Source organism: Bos indicus x Bos taurus, chromosome 11, assembly GCF_003369695.1.
Source record: "Bos indicus x Bos taurus breed Angus x Brahman F1 hybrid chromosome 11, Bos_hybrid_MaternalHap_v2.0, whole genome shotgun sequence".
Lineage (NCBI taxonomy): Eukaryota > Metazoa > Chordata > Mammalia > Artiodactyla > Bovidae > Bos > Bos indicus x Bos taurus.
Genome location: NC_040086.1, coordinates 103,715,414 through 103,741,169, shown reverse-complemented (window position 1 = coordinate 103,741,169; position 25,756 = coordinate 103,715,414). Strand labels below are relative to the sequence as shown.

At 61.3% G+C, this 25,756-nt stretch overlaps 1 protein-coding gene across 11 annotated transcripts in view; it reads left to right on the top strand.

The window, feature by feature from the left end:
* Positions 1 to 25,756, top strand: part of VAV2 (vav guanine nucleotide exchange factor 2) — a 186,448-nt gene that overhangs the window by 144,607 nt on the left and 16,085 nt on the right. For 6 of the 11 annotated variants that reach the window (XM_027556839.1, XM_027556832.1, XM_027556837.1 and 3 more), the window contains 15 exons: positions 261 to 359; positions 2,020 to 2,088; positions 2,677 to 2,777; positions 9,140 to 9,239; positions 10,116 to 10,211; positions 11,025 to 11,093; positions 12,412 to 12,498; positions 14,986 to 15,071; positions 15,805 to 15,937; positions 17,432 to 17,446; positions 18,300 to 18,409; positions 19,789 to 19,890; positions 20,260 to 20,348; positions 24,831 to 24,847; positions 25,639 to 25,660. In XM_027556839.1, coding sequence (XP_027412640.1) covers positions 261 to 359; positions 2,020 to 2,088; positions 2,677 to 2,777; positions 9,140 to 9,239; positions 10,116 to 10,211; positions 11,025 to 11,093; positions 12,412 to 12,498; positions 14,986 to 15,071; positions 15,805 to 15,937; positions 17,432 to 17,446; positions 18,300 to 18,409; positions 19,789 to 19,890; positions 20,260 to 20,348; positions 24,831 to 24,847; positions 25,639 to 25,660 — 1,195 coding nt within the window. The remainder of the gene's footprint in view (positions 1 to 260; positions 360 to 2,019; positions 2,089 to 2,676; positions 2,778 to 9,139; positions 9,240 to 10,115; positions 10,212 to 11,024; positions 11,094 to 12,411; positions 12,499 to 14,985; positions 15,072 to 15,804; positions 15,938 to 17,431; positions 17,447 to 18,299; positions 18,410 to 19,788; positions 19,891 to 20,259; positions 20,349 to 24,830; positions 24,848 to 25,638; positions 25,661 to 25,756) is intronic. The other 5 variants (XM_027556833.1, XM_027556840.1, XM_027556841.1 and 2 more) reach the window with 1 other exon arrangement.

The window sequence follows — 25,756 nt, the reverse complement described above, 5'->3', positions numbered from 1 at the left end:
CCGTGCGCACAGTAGGCGCTTTAAGCATGTGCCATCTGCTGTAGGTGCTGCGGGGTGGCCAGGCTGGTGGAGACCCGTCCCTTCTGTGCTGTCACCGGTCCTCGGGGGCATGCCAGGCCTCCTGCACTGGCCTCAGCATCCCCGTCCCCAGGAAGGCGGGGAGGGGCCGCCCCCCATCGCACCCACTCTGCACGTGGCGACCCCCCAGCCGAGCGGGGGGCACGGCAGGGTCCTGGCTGACGTCCTGTGTCCTCCCCTAGAAAATGGGCATGACAGAGGATGACAAGAGAAACTGCTGCCTGCTGGAGATCCAGGAGACGGAGGCCAAGTACTACCGGACGCTGGAGGACATTGAGAAGGTGGGCGCGGCCGCCGGGGCCCCTCCCCAGGCAGGGGCGCAGGGCAGCGGTGACGGGCGGGGCGCAGGCCCTCTCAGTTTTGCGCCCCTGCCCCCACCTCTCCGGAGGTCGCCCCCACCTGTGCTGGGCCCTCGGGCCCCACGCAGGCTGTGGGCCCCACGCAGGCTGTGGGCTCCGCCCAGGCCAGTTCCCTGGGAGGTCTGGGTCCCGCCTCCCACCCCTCGGCCTCAGCTCGGACCCGAGACTGCCCTGAGCTTGTTTCTGCCGCTCCTTCCAGCCTGAAACTGGGCATTGTTGCCGCTTCTGCTCCTGAAGTGTGCTGAGCTAGGGTCTTTATGTGTGCGTCCTAGCCCAGAGCTAAACGCCTTCTGCATACACTGTCACCCAGGCCGGGCACTGAATGAGCTCTTTGTGAGCACCGCCTCCCTGGGCACCGTCTGCACTCAGCCTGCCCTCCACCAGCCAGGCGTGCAGCAGGGCAGGCCCATAGGCGGCCAGGAGCGCCCCGCACCTGGGGCTCCGCCGGGCCCGATGCTGGCCGTCTCTGCAGCCCCGCTGGCAGACAGCGTGCTCTCCCAGTTGGCTGGTCAGTGCTGTCTCCCCGCCGGCCTACTCGGTTCCTGGAGGGCACGGATGGGCTTTCTCCCCGCTTCCCGTGAGCACTGGCTCCGTGCCATTTCCCTGTCACTTGGCATCCTCACGGCAGTGCTTAGAGGCGTGAAAGAACCGATACTGCTTTCAGGAGAGACCAGGCCCGCTGAGTCTTTCTTTGCAGAGTAGGGCCAAGTGTGGCCGTCATGGGATCCCTAGGTGAGTCCCACTGTTCGGGGCACCAGGAGCCTCCAGCCAAGAGTCCTGAGATGCCCCTGGGGACGATGGTGTTTGTAACCCTGCCCAGCCCCTCAGCTGGGTCTCGGGGAGGAAGCAGTCCCAGAGTGGGGTGCCGCACGGTGGGGGAGAAGTGTTCAGGTGCATCCCGTGGCCACGAGTGCGGGGGACAGCCTTCTGCTCACACAGCGGCTGCAGAGAGGGCCAGGTGGCTGGGACCCTGCGGGAGGAGGGGCAGGGGGAGGGGAGGGTGGCCGGCCGTTCCCTGGGGGGCCTCCGAGGCCGGTTCCACATGTGGGCGCCTTGTCTAAAGGCTGCTCCTGTGGCGAGTGGGGCTGGAGTGCGCCCTTCTGATGACACTCGGGGCAGAGGCCCAAGACCTGATGTCAGGAGAGACTCAAGGCTGTGTCTCTGTCCTCATGTGTACCCTTGGGCGATGCCCCTCACATCCCAGGGGAACCTCATTTTCCCCAAATGTCTCAGACAGCGACAGCAAAGCCCGCCCTGCTTGCCTCGGGGTTGAAGTCCAGCGCCGCGTGCAAGGGGCTCCCTGTGGAGCTGTGCGCACCTTGGCGGGGTGGGGGTCCGGTGCTCACACTGATTCCCAGGCCTGACCCCGCCCGGCCCCACACTGGCCTCGCCCCGCAGAGTGACTCTTGGGTCTCCCCAGAAAGCCTGCACTCTCCGGGAGGCACAGAGCCTGCTGTGTGCCGGGCTGAGTGGCCGCCCCGTGGAGAGCCCGTCTGTGGACACCTGGCCCTGTGAGGCCGTCAGTGCCCCCGCCTCCCCTCCGGCTCCAGGCCGTGGTGCAGCGCAGGCTTCTCTTTTGCAGAACTATGTGACGCCCCTGAGGCTGGTGCTCAGCCCGGTGGACATGGCGGCCATCTTCATCAACCTGGAGGTGAGGGTCCCGCCCGGCTCGCTGTGTGGGGGCCGCCATCCTAACCCGCTCTGACGTCGGTCGGGCTCTAACTTGAGGGGTCTTGGAGGGCTGGACCCTGGAGGTCCTCGAGGGCCCATAAGGTTTTCTTAGCAGTGGAGGGAAGTTGTCCCCTCCCCGTCTCTGAGCAGACTGAGCCCCTTCGCTGCCCTGTGGGGTCTGAACACGGACACAGAGGGTGATGGCTGCCCCTCTGCTCTGCAGTGGTCACACTTCCCCGGGGCTGGGCCCCATTTCTGCAGAGGAGAGTCGACCCTCAGCCTGTGAACCCCTTCGCTCCCTCACCCAGCGGGTGGATCACGAGCATGCTGGCTGGGGTCTGGCTCCAGGGCTTGCCTGGGGTTGGCCGCGGTGTGTCTGGACAGGCTGGTACGGCTGTGGCCGGCTGTCGAGCCTTGCAGTGGATCACACCCGGGGCGGTGCACCCAGCGCCCGGCCCGCACATGGACATCCTTCCAGCAGCAGCCCCGAGAGAGCCTGCCCAGAGCCTCTGCACACCCCCAGCCCCGCCCTCCGAGCCTGCTCACACGCGGTTGCTTTTCATCCCAGGACCTGATTAAGGTGCATCACAGCTTCCTGAGGGCCATCGACGTGTCCATGATGGCGGGCGGCAGCTCGCTGGCCAAGGTCTTCCTGGACTTCAAGGAGAGGTGAGCAGACAGGGCCTCGGGGGCGTCTCCGTTTCCGCCCTGTCCTCACTTGTAAGCTGAGGAAACTGCCCTCTCTGCCCTCCCAGCCTGGACGGGAGGGGGCCTCACGGGGCCCAGCAGCCCCTTCACCTCTCTTCCTGGGGGTTTGGGGGGATAGGGACCCTCTTGCCATCAGGGTTCCCTGCTGTGCTGTGGGCCCCCGGGGATCCAGGCCAGGGGACTCTGGCTCTGAGCCTGGTGGGCGTGGCCCTTGGAAGCTGCTGCTTAGGAACCAACCCCCCCAACCCCCCTGCAGGCCTGAGGGAGGGGCTTCAGGGGCTCCGGGTCCCCCGGGCAGAGGACACACGCCTGCTTCCTTGCCAGGACGCCACACCTGGAGTTCTTTATCGGTTGGTCAGGGGCAAGGATGGCGTTTGTGCCCCTCGGTGCCCTGCAAGTGACCAGAGGCCGGGCCTGGTCCCCAGCCGGTGAAGGCAGCGGCGGCCGGCCGTGGGGAGGGGCCGACCCCAGGTGGCCGGGAGGGGTGCAAGCGTCAGCTGTGGGCGCGGATGCGGGGCCGTCCTGGCGTAAACCAGCTTCGGCCCTGACCTTGGGGAGACAGTTGTTCTGGGTCCAAGAGCATGGAGCCCTGGGCCTTCCAGTGGTGCCCGGGTTCCGCCTGAGCGTCCGCAGCCTCGGGACAAGTGTCCACGGGGCTGAGGGGGTGTAGGCGCCCTCGTCAGGACCCGAGGCGGCTTCTCCCCTCCGGGTCCCACCCGGGCGGTTGGATGGAGTCTGGATGCAGAGAGGGCCCCGGCCTCCAGCCCAGCAGTGTCACCTGCCCCTTACGTGCCCGACGTGACAGCCCTGGTCCGGGATCCAGACTGTCGGCAGGGGAGAGTGACAGCTTTAGCAATCGGTGCAGGCGCCTTGTCTCTACACTGCTATCGTGTGGCCTCTGAATCTGTTTGATTCTTTGCTTTAAGCCTCTGTTTTGCCACCCCAGCTGATGGAGGGGGTGCGGAGGTGGCCTTCTGTTCTCGAGAATGGCCTGCTGGAGCCTGGCGGGGGTGGGGGGATGTGGAATTGGGATTCTGGAAGCTTCTGGCTGAGTGCGGAGGGCAGCTGTCAGGATGGCTGTGCCGTCCCAGCAGAGATCGCCCCTGCTTCCCTCCCTCGCACCTCGGCTGCCGGCTCTCGAGGGCGAGATGCTGACGAGGAAGAAGCCAGGTGATGTGGGATGTGAAGGGGGCTCGCGAGAGGCCGGCCCTGCTGGGGGCCCGAGAGACAGCGGTTTTAGCCACTGAAACCCCAGGAGATCCACCAGGAGACGGGGCCTCGCTTTCTGTCCGTCATGGAATCTTTGGAGGAGGAGCCCACAGAGTTTTACCTTCATGGTGCTTAAACCTGGCTGCTTGTTGAAGCCACGGGAGCTCATTAAAAATACCGACTCCTGGGGTCTGAGGAGGGGTCCCGAGAGCTGTAGAAGGCCCCCCAGGGGCTGGTGGGGACCCTGGTTTCGTGTCACCCTCATCTGCAGGAGGCTCCCCGGCATCGTCCGCCAGGTGACTGTCAGCTCCGCTTGTAACCCTCCTGCCCAGACGGCCACCTCAGGGCGCCTTCACCTGGGACCCCCTGAAGGCGCCTCCCAGGTGCATCCAGCTCCAGGCGAGGCGCTTTGCCCCCTGAGCGGGCAAGGGTCCTCGAGCCTGCTCTCTCACTCGAGCCTGCTCGCTCACTCAAGCCTGCTCTCTCAGGGGCCAAGAGCTGGGGGCTCCCAGCAGCCACGAGAGAGCAACAGTGCCCGTGTAAATGCACGTGCAAGGGGAGGTGGGGGCAGGGTTCCTCCGCGGACCAGCGGGTGTGGGCACGCTGGCTGGCCCGGGCAAGGACGCGCAGATGGAGGCCAGGGGTCGGGTCAGCTCTCTAGCCCACCCTCTGCCCTCAGCAAGGTTCTCCTCTCACCTGGCTGCAGCCCACTGTGCCAGATGAGCCCACATCACGGTGCCCCGCTGGCAAACTTGAGCTGTCAGACCTGACTCTCGCCCAGATGGCGGGCACAGCGCCTCATTCGTGCCGTGCCTTGGCTGAGCAGGGGGCGGCTATGGATGAAGCTGGACTCTGGGCCCGTTAACCCAGCTCAAGGGCAGGTGGCCGAGGGATAGATGTATGCTGTGCCCTCTCGGAGACCCTCCTCATCCCCCATGCCAGGGCTGCCTGGCCCCCACGGTCCAGTTGGCCCATAAGCAAGACCCAGCACCCCGCTCCACACACGACCTCGAGCTGACCCGCTCCCAGGCCTCCTTTCCTCGGGACATGATGGATGTCTCCACCTTGGAGAGCAGCAGTGAGCTGAGCGTATCCTGGTACCAAGAGCTCTGCGGACGTCACCCCCTGCAAGGCCTCGGGGACCTGGGTCCTTTGGTTGGGGTCCCTTTGTGGGAGGGACTGGCTGCGTGTCATCAGATGTATTGGCCGAATCGCTGTGTCCACCCAATGTCCACCTTTTCTGGCACTTCCCTTCAATTTCTGAGTCAGCGATGACCCTGATGTTTCGCTGATGTTCACTGACTTACTGACGCCACAAACATTTATTGAGTGCCTATTGTGTGCAGCACCTGAGCATTTATGGAATGCCTGCTGTGTGGGGCATTCAGACTCCGGGCCAAGGACATCGTGGTGAACAGAGCTGGCTCAGCTCTCCCTGGGAATGAGTCCACAGACAAGACTTATTATGGGCTGCACGAGAGCAGGGGGAGGGGGACGTGGGGAAGGGACTTGGAGCCGATGGTGGGGGCCCCTGAGGACCTGGGTGAGAGAGGACCAACCTTGAGGCCGTGTGGGCAGCAGAAACTGAAGGAAAGCTCCCGGGAGTCGGGAGCTCTGTTCTGGAAACTGGCAGAGCCCAGGGGAGCAAGAATGAAGCGAGTGAAGAGGTGGCTCTCTCAGGAGCAATCCCAGGTTCTACAGGATCCAGTAGGCCGAGAGAGGGATTCAGAACTTTTTAGCTGAGGGCAGGAAAAGCCACTGAGGAGCTCAAGGGACAAGACCCTGGCAGCTCATCACGGATGAAGAATGGGGTGGCATCCGAGTATGGTATGACCAGTGCCAAGTGGCAGAGGACAGTCAGCTCCCTCTTTTTGGAGGTTATGCTCCCATTAATGTGGCCTTGATCCTTAGACAAGGCAGATACTCCTGTTTACCACGTGGGCCTAAAGAGACGTGTCCCACCCAGAGGGACAGGCTCTCAGGAGAGGTTTACATTAAAGTCAGACTGTCTGTATTTATTGCTGAGGCTGACCGAGGCAGCCCAGAGCCCGACTTCTGGTGGGTCAGAGGCTTGGGCCAGATGGGCCCCAGGGAGCTGGTGGCCCAGTGGGAGGGCAGGAGTCCAGGCTTTTAGAAGGGACTCCCTGTGGGGCTTTGCGTAAGTGCTGTGAGGAGGATGTCATTCAGAAAGGCAGGTCCCCCTTGCCCAGGACCCCGGGAGTTTCCATGAGTGTCTGGAGAGGGGTCCTGGGCGGGTGAGGGTTTCCGTGCCCTGTGGCTTCTGCTGGCTCCAATGTTAGGGGGACGGTGCTGCGCCCTGACTGTGATCTCCATTCACGGGGGCAGTGTCTCTGGGGACCTCTTGTCTCAAAGCCTGAGGTTGGGTGATTCTGCATGGGGACGGCCCTCTCGTACCCTCCTAGAGCCCCCACAGGGGTTCGCGTGGCCGCCCTGTCTGGAGGGCTGCCCTGGACCCTCAGCTGGAAAGGCCAGACTTCTGAGTCTCTCCACATCTCCCTTCCCAGATCGGGGAGCTGAGGGCGGGAGAGGGAGCTTGGGCGTGCGGGGGTTTAGCGTGTCCCGTGTCCCGGGGCCTGTCCCCGGTGCCCTGAGCGTTTGGGGTCGTGTGCGCTGCGGCAGAAGTGACGCAGTGAGGAACTGGGCCCTCAGTCCTGGGAGACGCCTGTACGCTTCCGTTTATGGGGCTGCAACTGAACGTTCCAGGGTAAACAGCACAGCCCCGGTGGAGAGCCACATGGAGCCGCTGACAGACATCAGCCGGCTCAGGAAAGGGAGGCCGGAAAGATGACGGCGCTCGCTCAGGGGACGGTCTGGCGCTCTGGCCGCAGTCAGTGGGGACAGATGTTAGGGAGGAGGAGGCCACGTTAGAGACAAACCAGTCCGTTTCCTCCCTGACGAGAGCGCCGGGTCCTCCGGGTCGCTCCTGCACTGGGACAGACGTCGTGTCCCGAGCAGTGTCCGGCGAGGGTGCGTCAGGCCGGGTCAGAGAAGGCCGCCTTCTCTGGGTGTCCCAAGCCCCCCGAGAGACCGTGAGCTATGAAGCCCTCCCTGCCCGCGTCGCTCTGCTTCCCCGTTTCAGAGACTTTCACTCAACAGCAGTAGATTTTTATGGTTCGAATGAAGGCCCATCAACTTCACTTCCTTCACCGACTTCCTCCAACAGACACAGAACATCCTGTCGGTTTCTCTGGATTTTCAAGGAAGAGTCAAACCGCCCCCAGACTCCACAGCCCAGGGAACCTGGCCTGGGGCTGGTGATCGGACGTCGTCGTGGTGTGGACAGAGGGCCAAGGGGTCAGCATGAGTGTCCCAGGGGCTGTTGTCACAAATTCCCACAAACTCGGAGGCTTAACACATCAGAAATGTAATTCTTTCTCAGGCCTGGAGGCTAGTGTCCAAAACCGGTCTCTCTGGGCCTGCTCTCTCTGGAGGCTGTGGGGAGGGGCCTCCCTGACGCTTCCAGCGCCCGGGGGCCCCAGATGTTGTTGGCTTGTGGCCACAGCCCCCGGTCTGTTCTCCATGCTCACTCGGCTTCTTTCTGTGTCTCTGGGTCCTTCCCTCTCTTACAAGGACCTTGTCCTCGGGTGCAGGGCCCACCCTAGTCTGGCGTGATCTGACCGTGACCCTGTGGGCTGTGATTACATCTGCAGAGACCCTGTTTCCAGGGTCACATCCTGAGGCCCCTCGTGGACATGCCTTTGGGGACTGCTGTCCCACCCAGGACAGAGCACTTTGGCCAGTCAGCTGAGTCCCTGGGCAGTTCCCCTCCCATCTCAGTGGGGCCAGCTGTGGTTGGAGGCGGGTGTGTGTAGCCACAGCTCTGCTCTACAGTTGGGTAGCGGGTGGGGGTGGCCCTGGGGTGCTGGCTGTTGGACTCAGAAGAGGCCTCCCCACAGGGCTGGGGAGACTGGGCTCGGGACCCACGTGGGCTCTGGATTTGCTGTGGGATCCGGCCCGGCCACTCCCTTGATGGTGGCCTTAGGAGTCTGATCACCTCCCAGAGCCTAAGTGTGGTGTGTAAGTGAGCCTGAGAGCAGGCCTGGGTATGTCTCTTGGTCTTTGCTGTAAGTGGCCGTGGTCAGATTTCTCTTGTCACCTGTTTACGGATGAATGTGGCTACTCACAGCCGAGTATGTAAGGGCCTTGTGCAGGCCGTGCCGGCCGGGGCTCCAGGCTGCATGCTGGCACGTGGGGAGGAGGGAGACCCGTGCCTGGAGCTCAGAGCTGGTGGCGGGCAGGGGGCCCCGTCTCCTTTGTGGACCCCACCAGGCTGGAGGACGGGGTGCGGAGGGGTGGGGACACTGCAGGAAGTGGTAAGGCAGGGTTTCGATGGATGAGTAGAAGTTTTCTGGCTGGGGAAGGCCGCAGCTGTACTGGCTGATGTGAGGGGCGTGCGGTGAGGAAAACAGGGCTGGGACCTGCTGTCCACACCATTTGTCTGCCAGAACCTCGGGCTGAGTGAGCCGGGGGAGTGCGGAAGGTAAGGGGGCTCCCCAAGGCTGGCTGCTCGGGGGCTCTGGGCTCCAGGTGCTCAGAAGCAGGTCTGCAGGTCCCGGGGAGTCGGGGCTGCTGAGGAGCTGTGCCCGCTAATGTGGGCAGTGCCCGCTGGGCTACGGGCAGGGCGTTCGCTGCCCACGTAGCCTTCCCTCGATGTGGGGCAGCCCTGCCTTACAGACCAGCACAGCTTGCACAGAGATCTCTGGGTCTCCAGCCCCTGATCGCTTCCAGAGATGAAGGGTCTTAATCAGCTTTCATGTGAAAACTCTGAGTTTAATAGCAAATCATTGGAGTAGAAAGGTCTGGGGAAGGCGGGTGCCCGTTTCCCCCGTGGTTGGCAGCCCTCCTCCGGGGCAGGGAAGGGAGGGAACACAGCCTCACGGAGAGAACTCGTGAGGAGCTGTCGTGGGGAGAGACCTATGGCTTGTCATGAAAGCAGAAGACTCACACCAAGTGTGTGTGTGTGTGTCTGTGTCTGTGTGTGTCTGTGTGTCTGTCTCTGTGTGTGTCTGTGTCTGTCTCTGTGACTCTCTGCGTGTGTCTCTGTGTCTCTCTGTGTGTGTCTGTCTCTGTGTGTGTGTGTGTCCACCACCCAGGCTCCTAATCTATGGGGAGTATTGCAGTCACATGGAGCACGCCCAGAACACACTGAACCAGCTCCTGGCCAGCAGGGAGGACTTCAGACAGAAAGTCGAGGTACTGGGGGCTTCCCGCCCGGGCCTGCCCATCCCTGGTCTCTTGCCCATTTCCTGGAAAGGTGGGGACGGGGCAGTGACGTGACATGTTTGTAGATGTTTTTGACCAATGAGTGTTTCCTTTCCCCTGAGAGTAGGCAGGGGAAATCACTGTCCCTGGCCCTGGCCCAGCCTGAGTCCCCTGGTGCAGCTGTGGCAGGGCCCCAGGACCAGACCTGGCTTAGTGGGGGGGCTACGACTGATCCCTGACCCTGGTCTGTTTGGACCCTGAGGGGGCCCCAGGTGATGGACGTTTGCTGGGAGCCGTGGAGTCTCCCAGCCCTGCAAGTCTCACCCGCCTTGAGCCCCCGACGTGAGCTCCTCTCCAGGCCTCTGCCACATTTGGGCAGCAGGCGGTTCACAGAGACGGGGCTTCCTGGGTTGTATCTGGCTGCTCAGATGGTTTCCAGGGTGAATCCTGGTGGCATGTCCCCTTTCTCCCGCAGTGTTGGGAAGTGACATGCCCATTGGAGAGGCCTGATACCCCTGTGTATCCAGGCAGCCCCTGGGAGCCCTCATTCCTGAGGGTGGTCCCCCCTTAGCGTGAGCTGGCTCCCCTGAGCATCTCGGGTAGATCCCAGGCCAGGGGTCGCTCGGAATCCACCTCCAGGTGGCCACTGCAGACCTGAGGCTGTGAGGGGCGGCAGGCCTCTTGCCCTCTGCACACAGTGGGTGTGGGGAGGGTGTCTGGGAGCCTGACCGGAGACGCACTGGACACCCAGATGTAGTTCAGGGCTTGGGTCTGCCCTCCTCCCCAGGCTGGGAGGTGGGGGTGCTGGGGTCTGGCAGCCCTGAGCAGGGATGCTCTAAATCCACTTGCTGCTCCCCCGACACCCAGGAATGCACCCTGAAGGTCCAGGACGGGAAGTTCAAGCTGCAGGACCTGCTGGTGGTCCCCATGCAGAGGGTACTCAAATACCACCTGCTCCTCAAGGTGAGACGGGCCGGAGCGGGTCAGGGCCCACAGAGCCCAGGGTGTGCGGTGGAGCCCACAGACGGGCCAGACTGACAGACGAACAAGCAGCGGAAAACAGTCCATGCCAACTGCCCAGAAGCTGTAAAACAGGCTTCCCTGGTGGTCCGGTGGCTAAGACTGCTCACTCCCAGTGCAGGGGGCCCAGGGGTTTGATCCCTGCTCGGGAAACTTAGAGCCCATATGCCAAGAGGAGCAAGCCAAACAAAACAAAACAAAAAACTGTAAGATAAGTATCAGGAGCTATGCAGTAATTTATATGTATTACGAGTATTTGTCAGTTAATACACAGGGAACATTACGATTCGGATCAGTAAGAGAAAATGAAACGGGAGACAGAAAAGCATCCTCAGGCCAGAAGTAAGAGCTCCGGGGCTGGACTCTTAACCCAGCCCGTGGCCTTCCTGTAGTCAGGAGAACAGGAAGCCCTTCGGGACAGACAGGCTGCTGGGGGGACGGCAAGTCTCCGCGAGGTGCGGGGTGAGGCTCCTCAGTGAGTCCACAGCTCCCCTTTCTGCTCAGCTCCTGGCTTTGTGCTATCTTAACGTCCCTCTCTTTATCCATGAGAGTTGGGGACAGCTCGCCTCAAAGCCATGTATCCCCTGGGGGTGGACTTGCCATCAGTCTGGAGTTGGGCAGTCAGACCAGAGCCTGGGGGAGGGTGCGCGGGGGCCTTGTCCAGGGGCGGGGGGCTGGCTCCCTGTGCACACCTGGCACTGGGTGGGGGGCAGGCCGAGGCCCTGGGTGGTGACCCGGTGCCCTCCGCCCCTCCAGGAACTTCTGAGCCATTCCACCGACCGGCCGGAGAGGCAGCAGCTCAAAGAAGCGCTGGAGGCCATGCAGGTGGGTCACCGAGGCAGGGGAGAGGCCGGGCAGACAGGGCTTTCCGGGCCAGGCCTGCTGACTTGGACCGGACCTGGGCTAACAAACAACCTGCCCTCTGTGACCGGAGACGTAGATTTTCCTGGGGTGGCAGGAGACACAGGAGGGGGCAGGATGGTGGATGAGACCCACCAAGGGCAGAGGGGCCGTGTGTGTGTGCAGGGGGGCCCGCAGCGACTCCCCCGGGGCTCCGTTCCTCCTCTCCTGCCTCTCTGACTGTCCACAGCTACCGTCAGCAGAACCCAGGCAGCGGACTCGGTTGTGGGCTGCCTGGCCCCGTGGTTCCCTCTGTCGAGCCCTGTGGCAGCTGCTTCTGAAATGTCCCCCCCACCCCGAGCCACACTGCCTCTCCCCTGCCCGCTCCGTCCACAGAAGCCGCTGAGCAGCTCCACACTGAAAGGAGAGCCCGGCTCCATCCCTCCCCACTCAGAGCCAGCCCGTGGCTCCCGCCGCCCGCGGTGCCTGGCCTCTGATGCACCCCGTTTCCAGGCAGGCTCCCGCGGGGGCTCCGTCCTTTCTCATCTGTGCGTTGTCTGGGGCTGAACTTTGCCCAGGTCACCGGGCAGTGCCGTATGCATTCTCCATCTTTACAAAGCCGTGTTCCCGGGAGGCCCGGCCCTTCGCTGGCTTCCGTGCCCCGTGGTGGGCGGTCTGTGTCAAAAGGTCCTCTTAGCGGCCTGTCGTCCTGGAGAGCCTTGCTCCAGGCCGTGGGGGCCATGGAGGCCGCAGGGGCTGGACGGTTCACTGTCCTGCCTTCAGGTCTCGGAACCTGCCCTGCCGGTGGGCTTCTGGGGCAGGGGCCACTGGAGGGGAGCCTGAAGTAGGCTCTCGCCCCCTACCCACCCACTGCCCGCCTCCTGGACCCCACCCCAGGCTCTGGGTGCCTGCCCCCTCGGCCTGCTGGAGCGCAGTAGGCAGTGCCCCCTGGGGACCTCTGGGAGGCCGCAGCGCGTGGATGGCCAGGCCCAGAGCTGCCCTTGCTCCACAAGGAGCGGGCTGGCCCAGGTCTCCTTGGCTGCTCTCTTCCTCTCGGACCAAGAAGGGGGCCTAATGACGTTAGAAAGGAGCCACTCTGGTCTATGGGGGGTTTCTCGGCCCGCCAATGGGCTGCACCTTTCCGGTCTTACTTATTTGTCAAGTGGGTGTCGCTTCTCACGCTGCATCACTTTGAGGCCCAGTCTCCTCTGGGAACAGGGGACGGTGCTCCGGGAATGTCCGGCCCTCGGACAGTGCCCAGCATGGGCCTGCTAACCCCCTCCCCACCTCTGTTGTGCCCCAGGACTTGGCCATGTACATAAACGAAGTTAAACGGGACAAAGAGACCCTGAAGAAAATCAGCGAATTTCAGAGCTCTATAGAAAACTTGGTGAGTTGGCTGCCCAAAGCGTGGAGATAATTGTGACCGTCTCTCTCTCTGTAGATATAGATATAATTTCTAAACATTACTTTCACAATCTTGACACTGAATAAGCACAAGGGTGACCGCACACTGCCCGTTGGGTCATGGAGGCAGGTGCAGCCGTGCCCTGTGCTGCCCGCTGAGAGAGGAGAGCAGCTTCTGGAGCTGAGTTTGACCTTGAACTGCCGGACTGTGCACCCTGGCTGGCCTGGGTGCCCTGTGGCAAAGGTGGCCGCTGGCTGAGGGGCGGGGCCTGAGGGGAAGGACGCTCGTGACGCCCCGCCCTCCCTGCCTGGCCTGGACCAGGACTCTCTTGGGTCCAAAGGGAGGATGCGGCTTCTGGGGTGCTGTGGCTCCTCTTGGTCCGGGCCCCCTGGCCACCCCCGTTTGCGGTCCCTGGGAGGGACAGTGGAGAGGGTTTGGTCACCCTGTCCAGGAGCTGCCCTGGATTCTCCTCTCCACCTTGGCCTCTAGCAGGGTGATGCCTCACGGGACCTGATCCCTGGCTCCGTCAGAGGCTCAGCCTCGGGCGCTGGGTGAAGCATGCTGTCCTGCCGGGAGGGGAGACGGGCCATCCCAGGAAGCAGACCGGTGTTCCCCCCGCCCAACCGTGTCCGCGAGCGCCGGCCTCGCACAGTCTGCGGGACATTTAGCCGGGGTTTCTCCATCTAGGCACTGCTGACACCTGCAGCCAGCCACTCGTGGTGGGGGCGTCTGTCCTGTGCGTCATAGGATGGTGGGCTGCACCCCTGGTCTCTAGCCACTCGATGCCGGTAGAACCCCGTGCTTTGGGGGCCCAAGTGATGACCACCACACACACCTCCAGACGTCACCAGATGCCCCTGGGTGCAGAATCACCCTGGCCACAAACCACTGGTTTGCACACATTTTCACCTCCTGGTCCCTGAACTTACAGGGTCTCGGGGAGTCGCTGTCTAGGGCAGATCCCCGGGCTACCCCACCAGGGTCAGAAGAGCCCAGACGGGACTGCCTGTGCAGACATGGGGTGTGAAAACCACGTGTCATCCGCAAAGAAAACAGAAGTTACCAGACAGCGTTATGACTCGACTGATTTTTCTCTCCTGTCAGAGGGCAGAGGAGGTCAAGGGCGACTGTGCCAGGCTGTTGGCGGTGGTGTCAGTGCCCGGTGGGCCTGGCCTGTCCGTCATCCCCTCTGAGTGTCAGATGTTTTCGATGGATGGACGGGCACAACTTTTGTAATGCAGCGGCTTTTATTTTTAAGTTTTCACGTACGGGCAGTTCTTGCTCATTAAATAGCAAAGATTAAACAGCAGGTGAGCAGGCGTGTGGTTTTCCTTGGACCCCGTCCGAGCAGGTGGACCTAGTGCCTGTCTTCCTGCACTTTGGAGATGAGACCTGAGGTCTCTGCGTCTGATCAGGGTGTTGGTCCCACCCTGCGTCACACCAATGCTGCACTTTTTTATTTTCTTTTAGAATCGTATTTATTTTTATTTTCGGCTGTGCTGGCCCTCGGTTTGCCGCACAGGCTGTCTCTGGTTGCGGTGAGCGGGGGCTGCTCTCTAGTTAGGGTTTCTCACTGGGGCGGCCTCTCTGGCTTTGGGGCCCGGGCCCGGGGCTTGAGGACCGCAGCGGTTGCGATTCCTGGGCTCTAGAGCACAGGCTCAGTGGTTGTGGAACGCGGGCTTAGTTGCTCCGAAGCATGTGGGATCTTCCCGGACCAGGGATCGAACCCTTGTCTCCTGCATGAGCAGGTGGATTCTTTACCACTGAGCCACCAGGGAAGCCCCCACGATGCATGCTCAGTCGTGCTCTGGAAGCTTCTGGAAAACAGAAAACTCTGGAAGAAGATCCTGAGAGCCTCCATCGTAACTCTGGGCGAGCTGGCCCCAGAGCACTTTGCAGCATCCCCTCCTTTATCTGTAGGCGTAGACGGGCGCAGGGCACCCTGCCCAGAGCGGTCTCTTGTGAATCAAAGCAGAGAGGTACAAACCAGGCGGAAAACGAAACTGAAATCCCTGCAAACCAGAGAGAGGGCTGTGACTCTGAGGCTCTTCCTGTGGCAAGGGAACCACAGGCAGGACCCCCGCCCCGCCCGCCCTCCGTCTGATAAGCGCTCTTTGTTCTCTTTTTGATTCGGTTTCTCCGGGTTGGGCGTCTGGCTTTCCCCACCAGGTTTCCACTCGGGCGCCACACAACAGCAGCCTGTTACCGTGAGCCCCCCGTCAATCGCCCTTTGTTGCCGCAGAGCTGGGGGGAGTCCAGAGTGGGGGCCTCAGGCCCAGTTCCTCCCCAGCCTCCCCTCCCCGCTCCATCCTCAGCAGCAGCCAGGAACCGCAGGGCTGGTCTCCCATGGCCCCCGCCTTCGGTTTCCGTGGGAAACGGCCGCCCCGGGCATGTGCCCACCTGCGTTTCTCTCCACGTAGGGAACGCACTCTGGCTCCCGGGCTCATGGCCTTCTCCTTTCTTTCCCAGCAAGTGAAACTGGAGGAATTCGGGAGACCGAAGATCGACGGGGAGCTGAAGGTCCGGTCCATAGTCAACCACACTAAGCAAGACAGGTGAGCGGAGCGGGCCCCGGGCTGGCGCACCCCGAGTCAGATGCCCCGCCCCGGGGGCACCCCACGCCCTCGCAGGTCTGGAAACAGCTTTTCCTGTGAATTCAGTTTCGGGTTGCTCCATTCTAAGTGCTTTCTTCCTTCTCTGAGAGCGACGGCCACTGGCTGCCCTGCCCGTGGCTGGCACTGCACGGGGCTGGGGGCCAGCTGGAGGCTCCTAGGGGTGGCTGTGTGAGTTCTTTGCCAAAGGGACGGTCAGGAGTGCCGGGTGGGGCACAGGAAAGCCCCTGGTGAGCTGGCGCGGCCCTAGTATGTTCAGCCTTCCTCTCATACCTGCCATGTCCCAGGTCTGGGACCGTGGCCGGGGTCACAGCAGATATAAGCCCTGCCCCCACAGGGCTCCCAGTCCAGTGAGCAATGCACATGTCAGTGGGAGTGACCGTCGGAGGCTAGTGCTGCGAGGAAGGCCAGCTTGAGGGGCAGAGGAGCCCATAAGCACCTCGGGCCTCTGGGGCAGGAGCCTAGGTGGGCTTCCTGGAAGAGGTGTAGGTGGGCTTCCTGGAGGAGGTGTATCTGGGAGCTGAGACCTGGCTGAGGGGTCAGAGTTAGCCAGGGGGGCGGGCTCAGGCTCGGGGAGGGAACAGCCCTCCTGCCGCCCACCCAGGCGCCCCTGGCTGTCGTGACCTCAGAGCCCAGCTGGCCAAGCTGATGGGTCCCTGGCCGTGCTGCCGGGCAGGTACCTGTTCCTGTTTGACAAGGTGGTCATCGTCTGCAAGAGGAGGGGCTACAGCTACGAGCTGAAGGAGATCATAGAGCTGCTCTTCCACAAGATGACCGACGACCCCATGAACAACAAGGACGTCAAGAAGGTGGGCCCCGCTGGGTCTGGGCCAGGGGCAGGCGCTGACCCTGCTGAGGCAGGCGTCGTGGGGTGGCCGGACAAAGGGTGGTTGGTGGGCGGGCCGGCCTCTAGCCACTCTGTCAGGCCCAGCACCTCCCTGGTCTCTCGTCTGAGTCTTTCCTGGGGTTGGGGCGGGGGCCCCAAATCCAGATCCCAGCGCCCCAGTGAGGACGCTGAGTGGGGGCCCTGCCCGAGGCCTCTGGTAGAGTCCAGCCTTAGACATCGGCGGCCTGGCTCCAGCCCCTGTGCCCGTGCAGCAAGAGACACTTCTGCTCCTCCCCATCCCTCCCACTTTGGACGAAAGCTCTGGATCAGTCTTCCTATGGCTGTCAGACTCTGATGTTCAGACGGGGCTGTGGGCTGGTGCAGGAAGGGCCATGACTGATGAAGGCGGAGCCATGACTGCTGAGGAGGGGCCATGACTTTGGGGGAGGGGCCATGACTGATGAAGGCGGGGCCATGACGGATGAAGGCGGGGCCATGACTGCTGGGGCGGGGTCATGCGTGATGAAGGAGGGGCCATGACCGCTGGGGGTGGAGTCATGAGGAATGAAGGCAGGGCCATGACTGCTGGGGAGGGCCCAGGACTGATGAAGGAGGGGCCATGAGGGATGAAGGCGGGACCATGATGGATGAAGGAGGGGCCATGACTGCTGGGGGAGGGGCCATGACTGTGAAGGCGGGGCCATGAGGGATGAAGGCAGGACCATGACAGATGAAGGCAAGGCCATGACTGATAAGGAAGGGGACATGACTGCTGCGGAGGGGCCATGATTGATGAAAGCGGGGCCACGACTGATGAAGGAGGGGCCATGACTGCTGGGGCGGGGCCATGCGTGATGAAGGAGGGGCCATGACCGCTGGGGGTGGAGCCATGAGGAATGAAGGCGGGGCCATGACTGATGAAGGCGGGGCCATGAGGGATGAAAGCGGGACCATGATGGATGAAGGAGGAGCCATGACTGCTGGGGGAGGGGCCATGACTGATGAAGGAGGGGCCATGACCGCTGGGGGAGGGGCCATGAGGGATGAAGGCGGGACCATGACGGGTGACGGCGGGGCCATGACTGAGGAAGAGGGGCCATGACTGCTGCGGGTGGGGCCATGACTCCTGTCTGGTTCAGGGCTGCTCTGCCGAAGCTTCTGCTGAGCACCTAGCAGGTGCAGCCCTGGGCTGGATGGGGGGTGCGGGGAACCAAAGTGCTAAAGAGCCTGGACTCTCAAGCTTACAGGTAGAAAGCAATAGCTCCTCCCAGGCTCAGGGCTGGAGGATGCACCCCACTATCCGCCCTGAGTGCAGCCTGTCGCCTTACCCTCTGGGAGGAGGGCCTTGCCCTGGCTGCCCTGTCCCAGGGCACTTGGTGTGGGCTGTGTGCTGAGCTGTGGTCACCGACGCGGGGCTGGGCCAGGCTCCTTGATTACCTCATCTCCCCTTTTCCTTTCCTCTCCTCATGCTGCCTAGTCTCACGGGAAGATGGTAAGCCCCCAGCGCCCTGCTGCTCACCGACTTCGTGCATCTGGGCCTGGTGCTGACAGCTCTTCCCTGAGCCAGGAGTGGGGCCTGGGCGCTCTGGGGGTGGGGTCTGGGGGCTCCAGGGGTGGGTCTAGGGGCTCCGGGAGTGGGGTCTGGGGGCTCTGGGTGGGGTTTGGGGGCTCTGGGGGTGGGGTCTGGGGCTCCAGGTGGTATCTGGGAACTACAGGAGTGAGGTCTAGGGGTTCCAGGGTTGGGGTCTGAGGGCTCCGGGTTGGTCTGGGGGCTCTGGGTGGGCCTGAGCCAGGCGAGCTCATGGCATTCCCTCGGCCTCGCCTTGGCCTCTGGCTTATGAGACGACACATGCTGATGATCACAGGTCTGTCTGCAGTTGAGGGTGTGAAGTGACGCCCCCTGCCTCCCGCACTCCGGTCCCTGTAGGTTGAGGACGGGGTGCTTTCAGAGCTAGGGGGTTTTGTCTCCTCTCTGCCATCTTCTCTTTCTTCTTTCCGTCTTGCCCTCTTTTCCTTTTCCCCTCTAGCTTTCTGACACAAACGGGCTCATATTTCCCAAACCCTTCTTCCTGGTTCCCTCCGGAGGCCCCGAGCACTGGGCCAGCCTGGTGGTGGCCAAGGGCTAGGCAGGCTGGGCCGGCTTTGCTCCCGTGGCCCATGGCCGCCTCTGCCTTTTTTTGTGTGTTTTCTGTTGCTCTACTTCAGACCAGTGAGTTTTTCTGGCATCACATTTAGGGAGTGGAAGTGGGTGGGCCGCCATCCTGGAGGGGCCCCGGGACATCTCGTTAGAGGGCACGCACGTGCATGCCCGCGCCTGTTTCAAGCATGCTCCCGTCTCCCCGCAGTGGTCCTACGGCTTCTATCTCATTCACCTACAAGGCAAGCAAGGCTTCCAGTTTTTCTGCAAGACAGAGGACATGAAGAGGAAGTGGATGGAGCAGTTTGAGATGGCCATGTGAGTCTGCCACGGCAGGGGTGTGCGGGTAGCTGGCCCTGCGTGGGCTTCTCAGATGAGAGGTCCTTCAAGTGACCGGAGGCTCAGCCTGTCTCTGTCGCCCTGGGTGAAGCCAGTCCCCTTCCCTGGGTGGCATTCTTGATCCTTAATCTACCAGCAGCCAGAACCCCCGGAGCCGAGCCTCCCACACCTGTCTGGCTGGGCAGCGAGTGGCCAGGAACAGCCATGATGCCAGACGGACTCATGGTGACCTGGGTCCTTGGGGCCTTCCAGGCTGCGGATAGTCACCTTTGAGGAAAGCCCCAGAACCATTTGTCTGTGAAATCCAGGAGGAGCCCCAGTTGTCCCACAGAGAAAGCTGGTCATGGGGGTCCCCGGCCACATCACACCTTGAGGCCTGGGCAGCTGGGCCTGGGGCCTCCGGGCAGGTGCACTCGCCTCCCCTCCTGGTGGAAGGGCGATGCTGGTTCTGGGGTTATTGGGAGGCTCAAACAGGGTCCCACATGAGGCACGTCAGAGGAGGTGGCAGCCAGGCGGTGAGTCTCGCAGCTTCCAGGGGCTGTAATTTTCTCCCCATATTCTATTGTGAAAAATTTCAAGTATTTATCCAAAAATGTCGTGGTAAATGCCCAGGCTCCTGCGTTCACACCTTGAGCTGCTCTGTCACACGCTGTCCCCCTGCCCCCTCCCCGCCCTTTCCTGGAGCCCCCTCCCCCCCCACCCCCCACCCTGTCCTGGAGCCGCCTTCCCCCCTCCCCTCCCCGCCCTGTCCTGGAGCCCCCGCCCCCCTCCCCCCCTCCCCGCCCTGTCCTGGAGCCCCCGCCCCCCATCTCCTCCCCGCCCTGTCCTGGAACCCCCTGCCCACCGCCCCCGTCCTGGAGCCCCCCACCTCCCGCCCTGTCTTGGAGCCCCCGCCCCCCATACCCTGTCCTGGAGCCCCCTCCCCCGCCTCCGCCCTGTCCTGGAGCGTCTGCTGGTGGACTTGCTCTGGTGAATTGCAGACACGGGTGCAGCCCCCGTGACATTTGAGGTGACCCACTGTGAGCTCGCGATTCATTTAGATTTTTCCATCTCGGGCTCGGACTCAGTGACATTCTTAGAGGGTTTGCTGAGTCGTGACGAGGGGTTGCCCTGGCCCACACCCAAGCCTTGTCCAGAGACAGCCCTTCACTGTCACCCTCAGAAACTTCTCAAAAGCCTCTGCTTGGACCCCCACCCTCCCTGGGCATCAGGGTCCCCGGGTAGGCCTGGGAGTTCTGGCAGCGCCCGGCTCTGCCTCCTGGCCCCCTGCCCCCGGCCGCGTCCTGAGCCCAGCTGATTCCGGGGCTCCCGTGTCAGTGGGGCTCAGGGAACCTGGCACCCGCTCTCCCTCCCTCCAGGTCAAACATCAAGCCCGACAAGGCCAACGCCAACCACCACAGCTTCCAGATGTACACGTTCGACAAGACCACCAACTGCAAAGCCTGCCGCATGTTCCTCAGGTGGGGGCCCTGCCCTGCCCGCTCCCGGCCCCCGAGGGCGCCTGGGGCTGCCCCGTCCTGCATTCTCACCGCCCAGCGCCCCTAGGCCAGCGCTGCGCTGGGCCCCAGAGACCCGGGGGAGCGGCCCGTCTGTGTGGGCCCGGCCGGCCCTCGGTGCTTGGGATCCAGTGGGGAGGGGAGGCGGTTTTCCCAGGGGGTCTGTCACAGGAGCTGCAGAGCCAGGCCAGGATCATCCAAGGGGAGGGCCGGCACCAGGCTGTGCGTTTGGGCGGGGGTCCTGGGAGCTCTGGGGCTGGGCTGGCTGTTCAGTGGGAGCACAAGGCCAGGTGGGTCGGGGCTCACCTCACCTCCCGCCCTCCCCTGGCACAGGGGTACTTTCTACCAGGGTTACCTCTGCACCAAGTGTGGCGTCGGGGCGCACAAGGAGTGTCTGGAAGTGACCCCTCCCTGCAAGATCAGTGAGTACCGACCCCACCCCGCCTATGGGGCACAAGCCCCAGGGGCCGGCCCATCCCTCACAGTGGCCCCACAAGACAGGGACCAGATGAGGAAACCTAGGCTCAGGGCGGGGGCATGTGCCCCTGGGCACACAGGCTCAGCCTGAGAGCCGGCTGGGGCGCCACGGCCAAGCCCTCCTCCAAACCTCACTCTCGCTGGCTTTGCTCTGCCTCTTCAATGCCTTCAATGTCTTCTGCCTTTTCTCTGCCACACTGCAGTTAAGACCCTGGACCCCTACCTGGCCCAGGGCACAGAATGTTCTTGGCAGTTCGTGGAGATTTCCCTTCACAGAGGAACACCTTGGCCCCCGGTTCTCTTGCCCCCTTTGTAGATGGTTCCCCTGCATGCCCAGCATTTATTACACAAGGCTCCCCTTGGCCCCGAGCCCATTTGTCAGATGGGAAGGCTGAGGCTCCTCTGAATCATCTTGTTTTGGGGGATGAGCTGGGGGAGTTCCCAGCCTAGAGCTGCTGGATGGCAGCCGGAAGCCTCAGACGGTTCTGAAAGATTGCAGCGGCCGTGGTGAGGGCTGGCTGCCCGTGTGATCTGGGCACGGGCCTGTGCTGAGCGTCAGCACCGCGCTCCGTGCTTCACGTGGGCTCATCCGCCCCATTGGCCCCATGAGACGGGGCGGCTACGCTGCCATTCACGCCCGGGGGACCTGTGCTCAGAGAGGCCTGACACGCTCCAGGTAGACGGCAGCACTTGCCAGGCCTGCTGATCACCCAAGATACCAGCATGCAGAGCAGGAGAGTTTTTGTCAGTTCCTCATTTACTGCGACTGCTGGCCCAGGACCCTGACCAGGGAGGAGGGTCCGACAGGTCAGCCCAGACCCCCTCGTCTCAGCTGAGCCCGCTGCCGCCCATACTGGCCCAGCGGAGCCCTGCTGCCCTGCTCCAGGCTGGAGGAAGCCGCCGGGCCCCCGGCCCCAGAGAAGGAGGCTTTTCCTCTTTGCCTGTGGATACCGCCCTCTGGTGGCCGCGTGTCCTTCATGTCGAGAGACCGGACGGTTCGTTTCTTTTGACTTTTTTTTTGTGGTCTTGAAAGTAACATATTTATTTGTCAAAAATAATAGAGGAGCAAAAAAACAGAAGAAATGGAATAAAGAAGAAAATAGTCATCTCTTATGAGCGTATTAAGAAATAATCGAAGGTGGCATTTGGCATATTCCCCGACTAGCTTTCTAAGTTTTAAATAATCTTGTTGTTTCTCTTTGCCCTCGGATTGTTAAATACCCACTTTCATACAAAATGCGGAGGAATGTAAAGGAGATAAAAGCAACTCGTGGTCACGCCAGGCAAAAACACCGCTGATGGCCATCACGTGCCTTCTTCCTTTTTTTTTCCAGACCCCCCATGCCAATCCTCTTTAGGTTTGCTTGGTTTTCGTATGTACAGCTGGGGGCTTCCCAGGTGGTGCTAGTGGGAAAGAACCCGCCTGCCAATGCAGGAGATGTAAGAGACACGGGTTTGATCCCTGGGTTGAGAAGATCCCCTGGAGGAGGAGGGCATGGCAACCCACTCCACTATTCTTGCCTGGAAAACCCTATGGACAGAGGAGCCTGGCGGGCTACCGTCCACGGAGTTGCACAGAGTCGGACACGACCGAAGTGACTTAGCACACACACGTACAGCCGAGGCCTCACTGGACAGGCAGGGGTGTGTCTTTCGCAAGCTGACGTTGTCAGCATCCTTCCCGTGACTCTGAGAGCCCCTGGTGGGCACCGGGCTTTGTTTTAAGAGGTCGTGGTTCCCCCAACAGAATGGGAAAGACTAGAGATCTCTTCAAGAAAATTAGAGATACCAAGGGAACATTTCATACAAAGATGGGCTCGATAAAGGACGGAAATGGTATGGACCTAACAGAAGCAGAAGATATTAAGAAGAGGTGGCAAGAATATACAGAAGAACTGTACAAAAAAGATCTTCACGACCCAGATAATCACGATGGTGTGATCACTCACCTAGAGCCAGACATCCTGGAATGTGAAGTCAAGTGGGCCTTAGAAAGCATCACTATGAACAAAGCTAGTGGAGGTGATGGAATTCCAGTTGAGCTACTTCAAATCCTGAAAGATGATGCTGTGAAAGTGCTGCACTCAATATGCCAGCAAATCTGGAAAACTCAGCAGTGGCCACAGGACTGGAAAAGGTCAGTTTTCATTCCAATCCCAAAGAAAGGCAACACCAAAGAATGCTCAAACTACCGGACAATTGCACTCATCTCACACGCTAATAAAGTAATGCTCAAAATTCTCCAAGCCAGGCTTCAGCAATATGTGATCCGTGAACTTCCTGAAGTTCAAGCTGGTTTTAGAAAAGGCAGAGGAACCAGATATCAAATTGCCAACATCCGCTGGATCATGGGAAAAGCAAGAGAGTTCCAGAAAAACATCTATTTCTGCTTTATTGACTATGCCAAAGCCTTGGACTGTGTGGATCACAAGAAACTGTGGAAAATTCTGAAAGAGATGGGAATACCAGACCACCTGATCTGCCTCTTGAGAAATTTGTATGCAGGTCAGGAAGCAACAGCTAGAACTGGACATGGAACAACAGACTGGTTCCAAATAGGAAAAGGAGTACGTCAAGGCTGTATATTGTCACCCTGCTTATTTAACTTATATGCAGAGTACATCATGAGAAACGCTGGGTTGGAAGAAGCACAAGCTGGAATCAAGATTGCCGGGAGAAGTATCAATAACCTCAGATATGCAGATGACACGACCCTTATAGCAGAAAGTGAAGAGGAACTAAAAAGCCTCTTGATGAAGAGGAGAGTGAAAAAGTTGGCTTAAAGCTCAACATTCAGAAAACGAAGATCATGGCATCCGGTCCCATCACTTCATGGGAAATAGATGGGGAAACAGTGGAAACAGTGTCAGACTTTATTTTTCTGGGCTCCAAAATCACTGCAGATGGTGACTGCAGCCATGAAATTAAAAGACACTTACTCCTTGGAAGGAAAGTTATGACCAACCTAGACAGCATATTGAAAAGCAGAGATATTACTTTGCCAACAAAGATCCGTCTAGTCAAGGCCATGGTTTTTCCTGTGGTCATGTATGGATGTGAGGGTTAGACTGTGAAGAAGGCTGAGCGCCAAAGAATTGATGCTTTTGAACTGTGGTGTTGGAGAAGACTCTTGAGAGTCCCTTGGACTGCAAGGAGATCCAACCAGTCCATTCTGAAGGAGATCAGCCCTGGGATTTCTTTGGAAGGAATGATGCTGAAGCTGAAACTCCAGTACTTTGGCCACCTCATGTGAAGTGTTGACTCACTGGAAAAGACTCTGATGCTGGGAGGGATTGGGGGCAGGAGGAGAAGGGGATGACGGGATGAGATGGCTGGATGGCATCACTGACTCAATGGACGTGAGTCTGAGTGAACTCTGGGAGTTGGTGATGGACAGGGAGGCCTGGCGTGCTGCGATTCATGGGGTCTCGGAGTTGGACAGGACTGAGGGGCTGAACTGAACTGAACTGGTCCCCCCAAGGGCAGGTACATGGCCGCTCTCTGTGTCTCTGCCCTGCCCCAGCCCCTCCTGGCTTTTTCTCCTCTGCACAGTCCAAGCTCCTTCCTTTCCTCCCACGTGCTTATCTTTCCTCCTGGTCTCAGGCAACATTCCTCGGCTCCACCTCTGGGCCGGGCAGGTTTACCCGTCTGCTGCCCCCAGGGCCAGGATGTCCCAGGGAGATGCCGGCCCCTCCCAGGGCACCTCTCCCCAGGAATCCTCCCCTGGGGGCACCAGCTGCCTGCCTGCCCGGTGCCTGATGCCCCTAACCTCTGCTCTTCAGGGTCGGATTCCTGCGTCTGCCCAAGGCAGGCTGCGACCGCGAGTGTGAGGTGGTGTTGAAGGCCCTTCAGCCACACGTCAGCTGCTGTGGCGCTTGCTTTGTCCAGTGGTGGAGTTGGCCGCCCGGCTGGATGGATGGCTGGGGCCCAGCCCAGCACTGTGTCCTCCCCTAGGGTCACCCCAGGGCAGGCGAAAAGAATCTCTAGAATGTTCACCTTCCATCTGACAAGCTGGAGTGCCCGTGTGTGGGAACGGGTGGGCTGACAGAGTAGCTTGCCTCCTGTCCCTGGCGTATGGCGGGCGTCACTAGTCAACGGGGGCTCTCTCCCCTTTGGGCTGGGGTTCTGCCCAGTGGCTGGGGACCTGCTGCCTGGGAGCAGAGTTGGTTCGTGCAGGAAACCTGTTGGCCGTGGGGGGCTCTCCCATGGACCCCCCATAACCAGAGCTCAGAATTTGTCGTTAGAAGTAACTGAGGGATTTTCACGGTCACCAGCCGGGCATGTCCACAATCCTTGTCTGTGCCCACGGGCCTTGATGCGCCCCTCCTGGCACACTTGGGCGCCCCCAGCGGCTCTCGTGAGGCGATAGCCCCCCGGTCCACAGTCCTGGCCCCTTGCCCTCTGACCCCCGTGTGCTTCCGTTTCAGGTTCTCCTGCAGACCCGGTGAGTCCGCAAAACCGTTCCCTTCCTGCTGCCCTGCACCACACGCTGCGCTGTGCCCAGAGCCAGAAAGACCCAAGCATTCCAGCCCTCAGGCCCGTGGGGCCAGGCTGGCTCGCGGAGCCCCGTTGGTTACGAGGGCCCTTTGTTTTCCATTGTGGTCACCACACAGAAATGGGTCCCTAGGCGCGGCCTCCTGGCCCGACAGCTTGTCCCCCTGCCCAGCTGCCACCCGTGCCGCCTCCTCGCGGTCCTGCTGGTGGCCGTGGGTGCTAGGATCCGCCACAGGCATCCACCCACCTCCCTCCCGTCCCGACTCGATGTAGCACCCTCTCTTGAACTAATCAGAGATGAAGTCACTGAGCTCACTTATGGGGTGTGGACATCACGTCTTTCCCCGGCCATGCAGTCCAGCACTTAGGCTCTTACGTGGGGTGCAGAGATGCCCTCCAGGAGGAGCGAACACCCCACACTTACTGTGTGCAGCAGGACCTGCCCCAGCCAGAGAAGACAAGCCCCGGGTGGAGTGGTCAGGGCAGGCTTCCTGGAGGAGGTGGAAGTTAGTGGTCAGGGATGGGAAGGGGAAGAGGACAAATGTCCCGGGGCTGCGGAGGGGCGCTGAGGTGGAGGGTGGAGGTCCCACGGGGGAACTGTCACAAGTCCCTGTGGGTGTCCAGGACGTGTCCCTCTGCTCTGTCCTCCCTGCCTTGACGTCTCTCATTGGGTGTAGGGGGTGGGGGTGTCTTGCTCGGGCGGCCTTCCGTCCTTACTGTCATCTGTCCTTGCCCTCACAGGATGCCTCTGGAGCGGGGCCAGGTGAGTCTGGGACTTGGGCCTTCTCTGCTGTCGTCCTTGTCGGGGGTCACCCTGGGAGCCTGGGCCTAGCCACGGTGGCTGCTGGCTTCGCCCCAA